The following is a 17547-nucleotide window of genomic DNA, read 5'->3' as shown; positions in this document are numbered from 1 at the left end:
TTCTGCTTGATTGATTTCAGCTCTAAGTTTGGTCAACTGCTTCCTCGTGCGTGGATTAGGCCTGTCCCTCTGTTGCTGTTCCAGCTTCTTGAGGTGAGAATATAAAAACTGCATTTTAGATTTTTCTATTCTTTTGAGTGAGGCTTGGATGGCTATGTATTTCCCCCTTAGGACTGCCTTTGCAGTATCCCATAGGTTTTGGACTGTTGTATTTTCATTCTCATTGGTCTCCATAAATTGTTTAATTTGATTTTTGATTTCCTGGTTTATTGAGTCATTCCTGAGCAGGATGGTTCTTAGTCTCCAAGTGTTTGAGTTTCTTCCAAATTTTTCCTTGTGGTTGAGTTCCAATTTCAGAGCGTTGTGGTCTGAGAATATGCAGGGGATAATTTCAATCTTTTGGTATCAGCTGAGACCTGTTTTGTGTCCCAGAACATGGTCTATTCTTGAGAATGTTCCATGGGCATTAGAATAGAATGAGTATTCTTTGGTTCTGGGGTGTAGTGTTCTACATATATCTAAGAGGTCCAACTCGTCGAGTATGGCATTCAAAGCCTTTGATTCTTTGCTTAGTTTTTGCCAGGGTGTTCTGTCTATTTCTGAGAGTGGAGTGTTGAGGTCCCCTACTATTAATGTATTTTTATTTATATGTCTCTTGATTCTGGTTAAGAGTTGGCTTCTGTATCTTGCTGCTCCCCTGTTGGGGGCATATATATTTATAATTGTCATATCCACTTGTTGAATACTTCCTTTAAGAATAATATAGTGCCCTTCTGCGTCTCTAACTATAGTCTGTAGTTTAAAATCCAGTTTATCTGATATGAGACTTGCTACCCCAGCTTTCTTTTGAGGTCCATTTGAAAATCAAGAAGCCCACAACCCGAGGCACCTGGGTGGCGCAGTCATTGAACGCCTGTCTCCGGCTTAGGGCGTGATCCCAGCGTTCCGGAAAGGAGTCCCTCATCGGGCTCTTCCGCTGGAAGCCTGCTTCTTCCTCTCTCACTCCCCTGCTTCTGTTCCGTTCTTGCTGACTGTCTGTCTCCCTCTCTCAGATAAGTAAATAAATAAAATCTTTAAAGAAGAAGCCCACATCTCTAAGATCCCTATAAAACAAGGGGCACAGCCTGGGACCCAGTCAATAATTTGGGCTCTGGACAACCCCACAACCTCTCCTCATCAGAATGACAAGAAGGAGAAGCCCCCCCCCCCCAACAAAGAAAAGACAGTGAGTCTGTGGCCTCTGCCACAGAAGTAACGGATATGGATGTAACCAAATTATCAGAAATGGAATTCAGAGTAACAATGGTCAAGATGATGAGTAGACTTGAAAAAAGTATTAAGGAAAATGTTACTGAGAATATAGAATCCCTAAGGGCGGAAATGAGAGCGAATTTGACAGAAATTAAAAATTCTATGAGCCAAATGCAGGCAAAACTAGAGGCTCTGACGGCCAGGGTCACTGAAGCAGAGGAAAGGGTTAGTGAATTGGAAGATGGGTTAATAGAGGAAAAAATGAAAATAGAAGATGGTCTTAAAAAAATCCACGCCCACGAATGTTGGCTACGGGAGATTACTGACTCAACGAAACGATCCAATGTTAGAATCATCGGCATCCCCGAGGGGGTGGAGAAAAACAGAGGTCTAGAAGAGATATTTGAACAAATTGTAGCTGAAAACTTCCCTAATCTAGCAAGGGAAACAAACATTCGTGTCCAAGAGGCAGAGAGGACCCCTCCCAAGCTCAACCACTACAAACCTACGCCACGTCACGTCATAGTGCAATTCGCAAATATTAGATCCAAGGATACAGTATTGAAAGCGGCCAGGGCAAAGAAATTTCTCACGTACCAAGGCAAAGGCATCAGAATTACGTCAGACCTGTCTACACAGACCTGGAATGAGAGAAAGGGTTGGGGGAGCATTTTTAAAGCTCTTTCAGAGAAAAACATGCAGCCAAGGATCCATTATGGTACTTCTAACCCAACTGTACCCATGAGCTAGGTACAAGGATTAGTCCAATAATGGGGTTGAGAAAATGAAGTCTTACGGAGGTTATGATTTAACATAGGTTTATCTGAATTAAAAGTACATTCCTTTGGGATGCCTGGGTGGCTCAGTCAGTTAAGTGTCTGCCTTTGGTTCAGGTCAGGTCCTGGGATCGAGTCCTACATGGGGCTCCTTGCTCTCCCTCTGCCTGCTGCCCCCCTCCCCCCCCACTTGTGCGCGTGCGCTCTCTCTCTGAGAAATAAATAAAATCTTAAAAAGTACATGCTTTTATAACAGGTATGAAGTCTGCCCACCTGGTGCCAATAGAGAAAGGGAAAAGACTTACAGGCTTTTGGGTGCTCATGGGAACACAGTGTGTGAGTGTGTGTGAATGTGTGTAGGGAGTAGCTAGGGGGAAGAGATGAAGGCTGAAACAGGTCTCTTTGGGCACAATGCTTATTTTAAGGTGATGAGAAAAAAAGTACATCCTTTTAAACTCCCCTCCCCTTTCCCTACTCCAGCCTCACGGGCCGTCTTCACGTCCCTTACCTTTGCCATGCTTCTGCTAGCCACCGGACTCTGTATGCCACTCTCCTTCTGCTCTATTTCATCTGAGCATCCTTCCCTCCCATCTTCACCTCTTGCTTATTCTTCAGTTCTTGGCCTTAGTGTGACTTCTTAAGGGAATCATTCTCTGACTCATGTCAAATAAGCTTATTTTATGGTCATGTGGCAATATAAAACTTAGACAGTTATCCCTAGTCACAATTTTACGTCCCTTTGGGTGCCTACGTAGATAACACCTGCGGCTCTAACTAGCCTGGAAGCTCCATGAGGGACAGGGATTGTGCATACTTATGCTACCCGTGGTGTTTCTGGCACCTAACACAGTGCCTGGTACACAGTAAATACTCAACAACATCTGCTGAATGAATGAAAAATGGACCACATTCTATCCTACCCCACACTGAACTGTGGATATCCTCTTACCTAGAAGGAAGATCAGTGATTTTCTTAACAAGTAATGATATAAGACTCAATATATAACTGGGTATTTATCAAATTCTGGGGCCTGAGAACTATGAGAAAAGATCCCAGTGGGACTGTTCATTCTCAAGGTTCCATCTAAGATACTCTAGCCAGAAAACATTACCCACCATTTTATTTTATTTTATTTTATTTTATTTTATTTTATTTTATTTTTTTACTTTATTTTGTAACATTGTGTTATAAAACCATATCCCTCATCATCCAGCTTCCCTCATTATGGCAAACTTCTTTCTTATATGCCCTGCTATTTCCACCCCAGCCCCATAATATTGAAACAAATCTCATTTCATTTCATGCATAGATATTTTGGTTCATACTCCTAAAACACCTCTCTCTTTTGAACCCATTTCAGACTCAACAGGAAGTTTTATCTTCTACCTAAACTATATTTCTAATGTTGCAAGTTCTGCCCATTTCCTCTGGGTTGAAGTCGGAGAACCACCTGTCACCCGTTTTGGTGTTACAACCGCTTTTGGTAATTGAAGTTTGGGATTGATGCTCCCTTCCGTCATTCATTACCAGCTCCAAATTTAATAATGTCTTTTAGTTAACCAACGGACCATCGCTAGTGAGCGTTCACACCGCATGACTGGAAGAACAAATTTATTTTTGGCAATATGATTTTCTTGGGCTATGAGCTGTGTCCTGTGCTCCTGGTTTATGAGTTTGGAAGAGATTTTGTCTCATTCTTTAGAGATCAAGAATTAGAATTTCATGGGCTTGTTCTTTCAATCTGTGGGAAGAGAGTAACAGAGTGTTAGCACTCTGCTTCTGTGATATCAAGGGTGCTGCGCAAAACGGGACGGGGATGGACTTTTTTTTTTTTCTGTCTGTAAAATTGGGCCTGAACTTGAGAAAATTGGGGAGAGGGGAGTGGGCTGCTTCTTTTTTCCTTCACTTTAAGCCTGTCATGGTATTGATGTTCCCTATTTATTGGCACATGACAGGCATCCTACAGTAGTCTCTTCTTATCCACGGTTTTGCTTCCTGTGGTTTCAGTTACCCGCGGCCAACTGTGGTCTGGCAGCCGACGACACTCCCTCCGACTGTCACGATGCCTAGCTGATCCACCTCACTTTGTCCCATCACACAGGCATTTTACCACCAGACATCATCCCAAGAGGAAGGGCGAGTACAGAACAATAAGATATTGTGTGTGTGAGTGTGTGTGTGAGAGAGAGACCACATTCACGCAAGTTGTATTATAGTATATTGATACAATTGTTCTGTTTTGTTATTAGTTATTGTTCATCTATTCTGGTGCCTAATTTATAAGTGAAACTTTCTCAGAGGTATGTATGTATAAGAAAGCACACGGGATAGATAGTATTCACATATATAGGACTGGTAATATCCGTGGTTTCAGACACCCACTGGGGATCTTGTATCTTTTGCAGATAAGCGGGGACTACTGCGTTTGTTGTTCAGTGGCTGATAGAAAAATTGAGCCGTGTACCTTGTTAACTTCTGTAACAATGTTCTCACTGGAGTATACTTTGAGGTGAATCGTGTCATTGAAGAGAAAAGGATAGCAAGACTCTGGCAGATTGCACACTATGTCTCCATTCCAGAATTTACTGTCTACTCTGTGCAAGATCCCATGCTAAGATCTGAGGATACCAAGGGAAACAAGACAAAATACTTGCTCTAGAGGAGCTCACAGTCTAAAGGGAGTGTGGAAGATTAAAAATGGTTGTCAATTCTCTACTCCTCCTCCAATTCAGACGTGGAGCCTAACTCCGTCCACTTGAATCCGGGCTGTGAACAGTGACTTGACACACCGAGAAAATGCAGCAGAGGTGATGGCTGGACTTTGAGGCTTCCCCTCAGTTCTCTCAGAATCATTGTTCTGGGGGAAGCCAGTTGCCATGTAAAAGGTCTAAGTACCTGTCATCCTGGAAAGGACACACGTAGGTACTCTGGTCAACAGTCCATGGTGAGCCCAGTTCTCCAACATGCCAAAGTGATACCATCCCTGCCAAGGTGTCAGACATGCAAGTGACACCATCATAGAACTTTCAGACCAGCCAGCCCATCTACCAGCTGAGTGCCACCAGTGACCTTGGTTGACACCACGGACAGCAGAAGAATCTCCTAGGCAAGTTCTGTCCAAATCCCCTATCCACAAAATCCAGACATATAATAAAAAGGCTGGAAAAGCCTTTTTGTTATTTTAAGCCATTACATTTTGGTGCAGCTTGTCACCCCACAATAGACAATCGGAACAGGGAGGTAAGAAAATAACCAGGATCTAGGACGAATTCTCATAAAGGTATGTACAAAGTGTAAGTGAGAAAACAAATGTAGAGCAAACAACTCTCAGACCAGGCCACCACACCGCACCACTTCTGGGTGTACCAATAATTTTGTAGTCTCTGTAAATAGCACCCTCTGGAGTTGTGCAGTGCCCAACGTGAACAGATGTGTGGTGGTTTTGGGTAATGGGGGCTGGGAAGGCAGCTTAGCTGGGAAAACTGTATAGGAAGGGTACTGGAACTCAGAACTGAAATGTTAAGTAGGTTGCATGGGCTAAGGCAGAGGGTGGAGAACTAGTCCTCCAGCAGGTGGCAGCAACGTGAGCAAAGTTTTGCAGTAGCAGGTACCCATGACGGGCTTGGGGCATGGTTGCTGGTCCTGTGTGGTCATCAGGCTCAGTCCCGGGATGGACGGAGTGGCTGCAGGTGAGCCTCCAAAGGCTGTGTGATGTGAAGGGTCTTAATTACATAGTATCATGAGGAGTTAGGAACAGGAAAGCAACGGAAGCCGCAGATGATTTCAAAGCAAGGGAACAACAAATGCGAAACAGTATTTGAGAAAATTACAGTTCAAAACCCCACAGACGGTGAGAGACACTGTTTGTTCTTCCAACCGCCTGCCTCTCCCTGGAAGCTTGGCAGAACCAGGAAAGTCTTAAACAACAGGGGATTACTCAATGATTCATTTAAAAGGGTCATTAAAGGAAAATTGAGGCACATCACGTCCTGCCTTCTTTAATTGCTCATTCATTATTACAGTGGGTGAGATAATGGCTTTGTGTTATTCTTCTAAATAGTGTAAAATATTTATTGGTAAATGTAGCAGTGCATAAATTAATGCCAGTTGAGATTTGCTATAGCATTTTTTCTTCCTCCGATAGCCATAATTTTTATTTAAAGAAAAACAGTATTGTGCTGATTCATTCCGGCTCAGGGCTGAGTGAGAGCATTATGAACATAACATCTACAGGATGATACTGTCTCTTAGTTTCCGTGCGATGGTTGCCCTTCCAGTGGTTTGTGAAATTAATTTCTTTCCTGTTTATTAAGACCATAATGTTTGCCAAGAGGGCATGTGTAGGTGTGAAATTTTTTTCTTTTCTCCATCGCATCAGAATTAGGTAACAAACTACCTAACTAATAGTGACTTTTATTTATTTTTTATTTTTTATTTTTTTTTAAAGATTTTATTTATTTATTTACAGAGAGAGAAAGAGAGAGACGGCTAGCGAGACAGGGAACACAAGCAGGGGAATGGGAGAGGATGAAGCAGGCTCCCAGCAGAGTAGGGAGCCCGATACAGGGCTTGATTCCAGGTCCCCGGGATCATGCCCCGAGCCGAAGGCAGATGCTTAACGACTGAACCACCCAGGCGCCCCAACAGTGGCTTTTGTAAGTGAGGGTATTTATTATTTCACTTACCTGAAAGTGCACAGATAGGTGGTTCTGCAGAGTTGATTCAGGGGCTTCACAATGTCAACAATGACCCAGGATCATGTCCTTATACAACAGCATCCAAAACTAGGAAAGAGAATTTGTGTGTGTGTGTGTGTGTGTGTGTGTGTGTGTGTGTGTGTGTGTCTTGTTTTGTTTTTAATGTTTTCTCTCTTTTTTTTTAAATCCTGGGGGAAAAATCTTTTTCGAATCTCAGCAGACATCTACTTAGGTTTCCTTATCCAGATCTGGGCTTAGACTCGCCTCTAAATCAGTCACACGAAATGGAGAAAGGCTCAGAGGAGACGCGCTGGGGCCCCATCCTCGGGCAGGGGAGAATATAATGTGAATGCTCCATCAGCACACTGCCACACGTGGGGTTTTCTTGGAAGCAGTTACAGAGGGATGTCTCATGCATGTGCAGCCAAGTGTGTTGGCCACAGGTCAAACCAATTTAGGGGTGGTGATTTAGGACATTCTGCATGCCCAGCTCTATATCCCTGCTGGCAGATACAATAGAAGCGTATAGAACAATGCTTGATCTCAGGGAGTTTTAGTGGGCATTGTAATAAAGCAGGCAATTCTTAAGCTTGAGATATTAATTCAACACAATATATGGATGATCTATTACACCTTTGGAGATGGGGAATCAGAGATGAATAAGACCTAGTTCTTGCCCACAGGAATTCACAGTTCCCTTCACCATCTGCCTTGTTCAATCTGGTCATATGGAAGCAGTTTCATCCCCGGATGTCACCACACTCTGTCATGCCTCCCTCTGAGCACACAGGGCTGCAACACAGCTCAATTCCGCCCCACCCTCCTTTGCCTGCTTCTCAGAGTAGTCACTCACAGACCTGGCTAGGTTACTGCTCCTTCCCTGGATCCTCGTAGCATCTTCCCTTTGTCGTGGTCCTTACCATCCCAGGTCCCGATCGTGAGCCAGGCCTGGAGCCCCGTGAAGGCAGATTGCGTTTTGATCAATTTGCATCCTTAGCCTGGTGCCTGGAACATAGATGGTTTTCAGTGAACGTTTGTGGAATGAGTGCATGAATAATTGAATGAAAGGAAATTAAATCTGGATCTTTTATTCCTCTTCAATAAGTTTCTACTGTATTAGTTTTTTCTCTTTTCCTCATCTCCCCATTTCCTCTCTTATGTTCCTTTTCCTGGCTCCTCATTCATAATGAACTAATGAACCCAGCATTTACAAGTTACGCAATATGGTAGAGCCTGGCTTTTACCTTTTATCTCCCTCCCACTTCTCGGAAAGAAGACCAATTTTGGGCGTGCTGGAGGTGGACCCAGAGCCATGAGGGCTGGTCAGGACACCATTCCAGGGATTTCATTTCTTACTGTGAGCCACCTTTGGGTCCACTTTTGAATGGCTTCAGTCCTGCCGTGATCTTGTGATTTATAATAAGAAATAAATACACATTTTTAGATTTTATTTTTAAGTAGTCTCTACACCCAGTGTGGGGCTTCCTCACAACCCTGAGGTCAAGAGTCTCATGCACTACCAATTGAGCCAGCCAGATACCCCCTCGTTTTTAAAAAAATAATACAAGTAAAACCCAAAAGGGACAGTGTTCGGAGAACTTCTAGCTTGGTGATGTAAAAATTGATAAAAGTAAACCCTGTTTAGAATGGAGTGGAGGGGCCAGCACAGGGGAGCTCTCATGCCCTACCACCTTTCTTTTCTTTTCTTTCTTTCTTTCTTTTTTTTTTTTTTTTAGATTTTATTTATTTGAGAGCATGAGAGGGCGCACAAGCTGGGGGAGAGGCAGAGGGAGAGGGAGAAGCAGACTCCCCCTGAGCAGGGAGCCTCATGGGGGGCTCAATCCCAGGACCCTGAGATCATGACCAAAGCCAAAGGCAGCCACTTAACCCACTGAACCACCCAGGCACCCCGACGTACCATTTTTCAATTGCAGACCAAACAGGAAGACACTTCCCTCCCAAGCAGATAAACTACCGCTTTACTACCCCAGCAGGAGGAGGAAAATTTTCCTTCTGCCCCTAGCAACAGCCCAGCCAATGAGAGACCGACACAACTCAGCCAATGAAAAGTCCCTATAATTTGAATTCCTAGTTTACTCCAATGGCTTTTTTGTTTATAGTGGCGCCGCCCAACTTCCCTGCTATAAAAGAGCCCGGGTCTGCTTTGTTCTCAGGACTTAGTTGCGGTTTTGCGTGCACGTGGTTGTCTGGGATTGCGATTCTCTGCTATTCCCAAACAAACCCAATTTTGCTGGTAAAACAACTGGCCGTTTTATTTTTAAGGTTAACAGTGATCACGTGGAGATACTCCGGGAGAGCTTGGAAGCTCCCAGCCTTTTCACCAAACCTTACCCAGCGCGTCTCTTCTGTCTGGCTGTTCCCGAGTTATAACCTTTTATAACAAACTGGTAACCTAGTAAGTAAAATGTTTCTCTAGTTCTGTGAGCTGCTCTAGCAAATTAATGGCACCTGAGGAGGGAATCTTTAATTTATAGCCAGTTGATCAGAAGTACAGTTGACCCTGAGCAACGTGGTTACTGACTCCGCACGCAGCCCAAAATCCTCCTATAACCTTTGTCCCACCCGCCCTCCCCAAACTTAACTAATAGCCTATGGTTGACTAGAAGCCTTACTGTTAAAATAAGCAGTCGATTAACACATATTCTGTGTGTTACATGTATGATGTGCTGTATAAGTGAGATAGAGAAAAGAATGGATTAAAATCATGAGAAAATACATTTATAGCACGTTACAGTATTTATGGGAAAAAGCCCCACGTAAGTGGACCTGTGCAGCCTCAAACTCATGTCGTTCAAGAGTCAGTGGTATAGCTAACGACCTGGACTTTGAGGCTGGCGTCTGACGCAGGGGCAGTGTTGTAGGACTGAACCCTTAGCCTGTGAAATCGGATGCTGCCTCCGAGTAGATAGTGTCTGAATTGAGTTTAATCCTAGGACACACAGCTGGCATCCAGGGCATGGTTTTTTGGTGTAGGGACCCCCGTCCCCAAGCAAACCCACATTGGAATTTGTACCAGAATCAAAGACCAGCAAACTCCCCAGAATGATGGCTCTGTTGCTTCTTGGTTTGTGTTCCCAGATCTGGGGAGACTCTGGAGGGGCAGGGAGCACTGACATTGTGCACATGTATGGATGACATTTGCTTGAGGGTAGCGCTCACCTGGTGGGAGACATCAGCTGAGTGCCTGCTGGGACTGCCCTCCTTAAGCCAAAGCACCCAGTGGTGATGTCAGAGCGAACCCGAGTCTTTGTTCTGGGGACATGTAGATACCAAGTCCCTAAGGATCCCCAGATGTCTCATCACACCTGGAATAGGAGTTAAAGAGTTAAATTTTGCTATTTTGCTCATTATGGGTTTTACAAAGGATTTTATTTATTTATTTATTTATTTATTTATTTGAGAGAGAGCACTCGAGCAATTGGGGAGAGGCAGAGGGAGAAGCAGACTCCCAGCTGAGCAGGGAGCCCAACTGGGGGCTCGATCCCAGGACCCTTGGGATCATGACCTGAGCTGAAGGCAGACGATTACCGGACTGAGCTACACAGGTGCCCCTTGCTCATTATGGATTTTTTTTGCATTGATTTTGATTTGTAAAAAATACAGCATTAAAATATCATTTATCTTGATTACCACATTTTAAAATTAAAAATTTTCACCCAAGCTGGTGCCTCACTTGCCTCATCCTAATCCTGGTCCTGGCTGGGGTGTTGAAGTGTGAGTTCCTGGAAGGTGTTAAGCCCAGGTTTGGAGAAGGTGTAAGCACCACTCTGCCTTGGGGTGCGGTGTTGGACTTCATGGCTCCTTTATGGTTCAGTTTGGTTGCATTCTGAAAAACATTGCGCACTCTCCCTGGAACAGCCCCTGTTCCAAGTGCTGGGAATACAGATATACACAAACCTTGGTCCATTCTCCAAAGATGAATATCGAGTGGGGTAGGGTGGGAAGCATGCCAGCACTATGTGGTGGGTGCGCTGTTGGAGGTAACCCAGAGTGATATGGGGAACAGAGAGACCCCAGACCCAGCTTGCAGGGGATGGGGGCTGGACTCCTGTGGGAGCCATTGGTATACTTGAAGGATGAGCTGACATTGACCAGGCTTCAGGAAGAGGGAACAGTATGATCATGGGTACAGAGGCAAGAACCTGTGGGGTTGAGCAGGAAATTATCAGTAGTTCCACGTTGCCGAAGCATATACTTTGGGCAGGGGTGTAGTAATGAACAATAAAGCTGGAGAGGTAAGTGGACAAGACCATGAGGATCTTTGGAAACCCTATTAAGGAGCTCTGATTTTATCCTACATGTAAGGGGGAGTTATCGAGGTCTTTGAAGCAGGTGGGGAACATGAGACTTACTAATGTGAAGATTAAAGCTTTGCCTTAAATAACCTACCTAAAAAAAAATAGCATATAGGGTTGGTTCCCTTTTCTCCACTTTCTTGCCAACATTTGTTATCTCTGGTCTTTTTGATAAAAGCCGTTGTAGGTCTGAGGTGATCTCTCATTGTGTTTTGATTTGTATTTTCCTGATGATGAGAGATGTTGAACATCTTTTCATGTACGTATCGGCCATCTGTAGTTCTTCTTTGGACAAATGTCTATTCAGGTCTTTTGCCCATTTTAATATTGGATTATTTATTTTTCTGCTATTGAGTTGTATTAATTTTTAATATATATTTTGGATATCTGTCCTAATATATATTTGCTTTGTGAATATTTTCTCCCATGTTGCCTTTTCAATTTATCGATTGTTTCCTTTGCTGTGCAGAAGCTCTTTCTTTAGTTTAATGTAGTCCCAATTATTTATTTTAGGTTTTGTTCTGGTGTCTTACCCAGGAAATCATCACCAAAACCCTTGTCAGGGATTTTTTTTCCCCCCTGTGGTTTTTTTCCTAGGAGTTTTGTGGATTCAGGTCTTACATTTGAATCTTTGATCCATTTCAAGTTAATTTTCTTGAGTAGTGGAAGATAGGACTCCTAGGTATATATACAAAATAATTGAAATCAGAACCTTGGAGAGATATCTGTGCACCCATGTTCACTGCAGCCTGCTTAACAGTAGCCAAGATATGGAAGCAACCAAAGTGTCCATCAATAGATGAATGGATAAAGGTATTAATCTTGAGAGAAGGGACAAGGTTTTGTGTACATGTGTATTCCTAGCACCTGGAACAAAGATTGTTCTAGGGAAAGTGTGCAATACATGTTTTTCAGAATACAACCAAACTGAACCATAAAGGAGCCGTGAAGTCCAGTATACACACACACACACACACACACACACACACACACGCACGCACACACACACTGGAGTATTATTCAGCCACGAGAAAGGAACTCCTGCCATTTGTAACAACATGGATGGACCTTGAGGGCCTCATGCTATGTGAGGTAAATCAAACAGAGGAAGACAAGTACTGGAGGATATCACTTTTGTGGAGTGTAAAAAAGCTGAGCTTGTAAAACAGAGTAGAATGGTGGTTACCAGGGGCCTGGGAGTGATGAGATTTGGACTACCTTTGGTTTCTCTTGAGAAAATAATTCATCCTTACTGCTCAGGGACATCTTTCCCTCAGAACATTTTCATGCATTTCTGTTTCTGCTCTCCGCCCTGTATTTCAAGTGAATCTAAGCCCGCTGGCCTAACTGACCACTGTGCCGGCGTGGCCCACAAACCCCCTTCTCACTTGCTGTGTCTGCATAAAGATCGATGCTTCTTTTTTTTTTTTTTTTAATTTAATTTTTTTTCTGTTTAAGAAACACATTCTTCTTTTTTTAAAATTTTAATGCCAGTGTAGTTCACACAGTGTTATATTAGTTTCAGGTGTGCACTGTAGGGATTCAACAATTCCATACATTACTCAGTGCTCATCACAGTAAGTGTGCTCTTCATTCCCTTCACCTGTTTCCCCCATCCCTCCACCGTCCTCCCCTCAGGTCACCATCAGTTTGTTCTCTGTAGTCGAAAGTCTGTTTTTTGGTTGCTCTCCTTTTTCCCTTTGTTCGTTTGTTTCTTAAATTCCACATACGAGTGATGTTTGTTGTTTATTCTTTCACCCATCATGCTGATGTTACTACCAAATGGGTCCCCCAAAAGGGGTCCTGAAGGTTAGATACGGAGGCAGAGCCCCTGGGACCCTTGTCTCTGTACGTCCCCTCATGGCCACCATTTAGGGAACACAACCATTACTCACTGCCAGACGTCTTTCTCAACGGAAGGGAGCACAGCCCTGCCACGTCCACGGGCATCCCTGACCACACTGCCTCTCTCCTTGGCGTTCCTTCGTAAAGATGGCTGCCTGTGTTTTCATTGCAGAGGTCCTCTGACAAGGAGTCTATCCTGACCATCCTCCAGGTTCTCGGAGATCTGCTTTCTGTTGGTGAGTAGGAGGAAGTGGGGGCATGTGGCTGTGGTGTCTCCTGGAATCTGTGTGGCCTGGGGGTGGTGGTGGGGGTGCTTCAGTTCTAGTTTTCTGTCAGAGACAGAATCACCAGTCCATCACTTTCACTGAGGTTCATAAGACCCCAGAGTAAAGTGGGCCAGTTGTATCTCGGGCTTAGGTTTCTTTAGTCTTGTCACCCACCGTACGGTGACCCGAACTTAGGAGGAAATTCGGCTCTGGGTGGTTATTCTATGGTATCTCATCTGTGGTTAACCCAAGGTCCTCCAGGGGTCTGTGGCTGTCCCCGGAGAGAGCTCGTGACTCTACCTCTCCCCTTCCTCTACTCCCCTCCGTTGCCCATTTAGAGAGCCAGTATTGGCAACTTCCTAACATATGTCAAGTGCAGATGGGAATATGAGGCAGGAGCTCGACTTAGCAGTGTGGTAAGTTATTAAGTTTTCAGAGAAAAGATGACAGAGTTCACTACACTGGAATCAACTAGTGAACTGGGGCATGCCTCTGCTAGCTCACCTCAGTGTGCGGGTCCCGGAAAATAGACCTTCTTGGACATTTCAGCATTCACTCAGTTTTCATTTCTATGTATGCCAGCCATTTTGTGTTAGGAAGAAATATTACCACCAAACAGAATACCAAATACCAGAGTGAATGTCACTCCTAAGCCAAGGCGCCTCCCGTTCCAGTTCCAGGAGGGAGGGTCCCGTCCTAGTAAGGTTTCCCCGTAGACTGTGCCACCCTCCGATGGCAGGGTGACTTCCCTGCAGCCTTCTGAGTGCGGTACCCCATGTAGGCGAAGCCTCTTGTCTTGTGGGGTGGTGCCTCCTTCACTTTGTCCAGAGGTGCCTGGAACCCTTGGACTGAAACCTTGGAGTTGTCCTTCTGATATAGGTGCTGATTATTGCTCCCTTAGTAGAGGATGCTGCTTTCCATTAGGATGAAACACCAGAGGGTCGTCTTTGCTGATAATGTCCCACCCTGTCGGCCACCTCGTTAGATCCATCATGCACAGTGCATGGACAATCACTGGGGTCCCCTTCCAAGTTGAAATGTAATCACTGCTTTTAAGCTTGTCCCGGGGCAAAGTGGGGGAGGACCCTGTTCACAACTGTTCTTAGGTAGAAAGACCGGTACACCTGATCCTAGCTCCAGGCCCTTTTCAAAACTCCTGATGTGGATGTTTGGATGTCTGTTTCTTAAAGAAGCACTCTAGCTATTTCCATATATTCCTCTTGTCGGTTACTGGAAGCCAGCACCATAAGACTGTTAAATAATCAATCAAATTATTCCAGATAAACTATCCTCCCCATCTCGGTTACAGAGGAATCAAATCTATACCAGAGGGATACTGATATTCCCTCTTCTATTAAGGATAGGATTCTTGGTAAGGCTGTATGTGTGTTTATGTACACACACAAGTACACATATGTACACTGAGACTCAACAGGTTCTCAGGAAAGTGGTTTATTACAGCTCCTGCGGGTGAACATACCTTGGTTCTTAAATATTCCATTATTTCTCCATTTCTTACCCCCACCCCAATCCCTAACCTAAAAGCACAGCTTTACACACGTTCCTTCAGAAACCACACAATTTTGGTTTCTGGGGCAAATGAACCGATCCTTGCTCTGTCTCTGTCTGTGGGGTCTGCTTTCTGTGCCAAGGAAATGAGGGTGATTATATGAGGCCTCACGCTCCTCTGTTTTCTCCCTCAGGCACAGACCGAAGGATTCGCTACATGATCAGTAAGGGGGGCAGCGAGGCCCTTCTGCAGACCCTGGTGGACACAGCCAGGACAGCTTCTCCGGACTATGACGTCCTCCTGCCCCTCCTCCGACTGCTGGCCAAAGTCGGCCTACGAGGTACCCACACCCCCCGGATCTAAAGATGGCTGAAAAGGCACTTGTGGGGTTGTTATCATGAGAGCAACTTGGGAAACTCTTGTGGGGAAGGGCAGGGAGGTCCTAGACACTTTGGTGGTGATGCTAGGACCAGCCCCACAGGAAAGTTCATTTTGTTGTCCTGGATGTCAGCAAATCGAAGGTGCCGTACCAGGGCCGGGCCCCGCGCAGGCGTGAGCTCCCTGGGGCATGGAGCAGATGGGGGACAGAGGGGAGGCACTCCCAGGCAGTTTTCAATCACTTTCACAAGCAACAGAACACTTCTAGGAGCAGAATCTTACACGGAAGCTCATTATGTAAGTGCGTGAGTTTCGTGGGGCTCTATAATGAATTACCACACACTGGATGGCTCCAGACAGCAGAAGTATCTTCCCTCACTGTTCTGGAGGCCAGAAAGTCTGAAACGAGGGTGTTGGCAGGGTTGGCTCCTTCTGGAGGCTCTGAGGGAGAATCTGGTCCATGCCCCTCTGCTAACTTTTGTGTTTCCAGCCATCCTTGGCGTTTCTTGGCTTGTACACACGTCCCTCCCATTTCTATTTGTGTCTTCACGTGCTGTCCTGCTCTGGGTCCTTCTGTGGGTCCTCTCCTTCTTACAAGGACATTGGTCACTGGATTTAGGGCCCACGCAAATCTGTGTGACCTCATCTTAGCTAATTAAACCTGGAAAGACCCCATTTCCGAATAAGATGACATTCTGAGGTTCCAGGTGGACATGAATTTTGGGGGCGAATTTTCAGCCTATTACTATAAGCCACATGGAGGCGAAGCTTCCTTAGTAGAAGGGAAGGTGGGGAGCTAGAACTGTTTCTACTTATGCTCCACACCCATTTCTCTCTTTTTGCTCAGAGAAGACCCTGAAGCACCTCCCTGAAACCTTAGAACTTCTTGGGGCAAAGTTTTAAAAGCCTGCACGCTCAAGATGCATGCAAACCTTGCAAACTAGTCATAACCGTCAAGCTCCAATTGTGTGAAGTCTTATATAAGTCATAGTGGAGGAGTTCAGGTGCAGCAGAAGGTGGACCTGTGTTGTCCAGTGCAGGCAGCGGTGGCCACAAGGGAGCATGGGCTCAGGTCATGCACTCTGACCTTGCATTGTCTGGATCTCTGTTCTGAGTCCATTCAACACTCACAGGTCACGACAAAGACCCAGGCATCAGCCAGCACCTGCATGAGCGTGTTCTCAACAAAACCAACACAGCCCATTCATTGAATATTCAACCAGGAATTTACTACATGTCTCCTGGGGCTGGGCACTGTGCTAGGTGTTGGGAACACTGGTGACCAAGGCAGATAAGGAGCCCACTCTCACGGAACTTAACTCAAGTGGGGAAGGGCAGAAAGTGAATAATTCACTAGGTGATAGCAGAGTACGATAATTAGCTAGTAGCTGTGAGGGGAAAAAAAGGGTGATGTTCACCCAAGATGGTGTGGTCAGGGAGAGGTGACATGTGAGCCCACACTTGAAGAGTGAGAAGAAGTCAGCAAAGCAAAGAGTGGCCACATGAACTTTAGAAAAAGATTGGAGAGACGTCATCTCTACCTTGGTTGTAAATAGTATAAACTAGGAAGTCAAATCTGAGTTTCTTGCCTGGTCCTGACACAAATTAGCTGTGCGCCCTTGGGCAAGTTATTTACCCTTTCTGAGCCATTGATCCCTCATCTACAAAATGGAGGTATCAGTCCTTAATTCTAGGGTTGCTGTAAGGATTAAGTGAGGTTGTGTGTCACCTGCTTAGCATGTGGGGCCTGGCAAACTAGAGTCATGTAGGTTTCATAGAAGAGAGAGAAAGAGAGAGAGGCACAGACAGACTGACTCAGGATGTACCAGGGCCCTGATTCCCAAGCTCTGGACCTGGATGTTGCAACTGGCATTATTATATCACTGCAGCTTCTGCCATCGTCAGATTGTAGCCTTCACCACTGCCATGCAGGCTGTCAGGGGCTGACCTAAAAAGGACGGAAATGAGGTTGGCAGCTCAGGAATGGAGCCCAATAGATGCCTCTGTTCCGGTGAAGGTATCTGGTCATATGAGTTTGGTCGCCATCTCTTTGCTGGTGTCCTTTGGTCCCGAGGTGGATATTGGTAAACTAGGTTTAGGATGTTGTCACTGTTTTACTCATTTCCACCTGAGATGAGTCACAGTGATTCAGGAAAATTACAGATATAATTTTGCTCTTAAATATGTTTGAGTGCATTTCTTTGAAAAGAGACATTTCCCTATATAACCCCAATACCATGATTACGAATCTAACAAAATTAACAATGCATGTATAATTTATACTCATTTTAGTTTCTCCAGATGTTTCCTAATGGGGCAATTACAGATGTGTTCAAAGAAGGATCCAATCAGAGTGTCTGGGTGGCCCAGTTAGTTAAGCGTCTGCCTTCTACTCGGGTCATGATCCCGGAGTCCTGGGTTGAGCCCCGCATCAGGCTCCCTGCTTAGCAGGGAGACTGCCTCTCCCTCTGCCTCTCACCCTGCTTGTGCTCTTTGTCTTAAATAAA

General features: G+C 45.0%; 1 protein-coding gene across 1 annotated transcript in view; it reads left to right on the top strand.

Moving 5' to 3' along the window:
• Window positions 1–17547, top strand: part of AGBL1 (AGBL carboxypeptidase 1) — a 710086-nt gene that overhangs the window by 49074 nt on the left and 643465 nt on the right. The window contains exons 2-3 of the mRNA XM_045813133.2: window positions 13059–13122; window positions 14856–15002. Coding sequence (XP_045669089.2) covers window positions 13059–13122; window positions 14856–15002 — 211 coding nt within the window. The remainder of the gene's footprint in view (window positions 1–13058; window positions 13123–14855; window positions 15003–17547) is intronic.

The sequence above is a fragment of the Ursus americanus genome, chromosome 28, assembly GCF_024610735.1.
Source record: "Ursus americanus isolate L20-20 chromosome 28, mUrsAme1.1.p, whole genome shotgun sequence".
Taxonomy (NCBI): domain Eukaryota; kingdom Metazoa; phylum Chordata; class Mammalia; order Carnivora; family Ursidae; genus Ursus; species Ursus americanus.
Note: the sequence above shows the minus strand (reverse complement) of the source record. Positions and strands in the feature narration are given on the sequence as shown.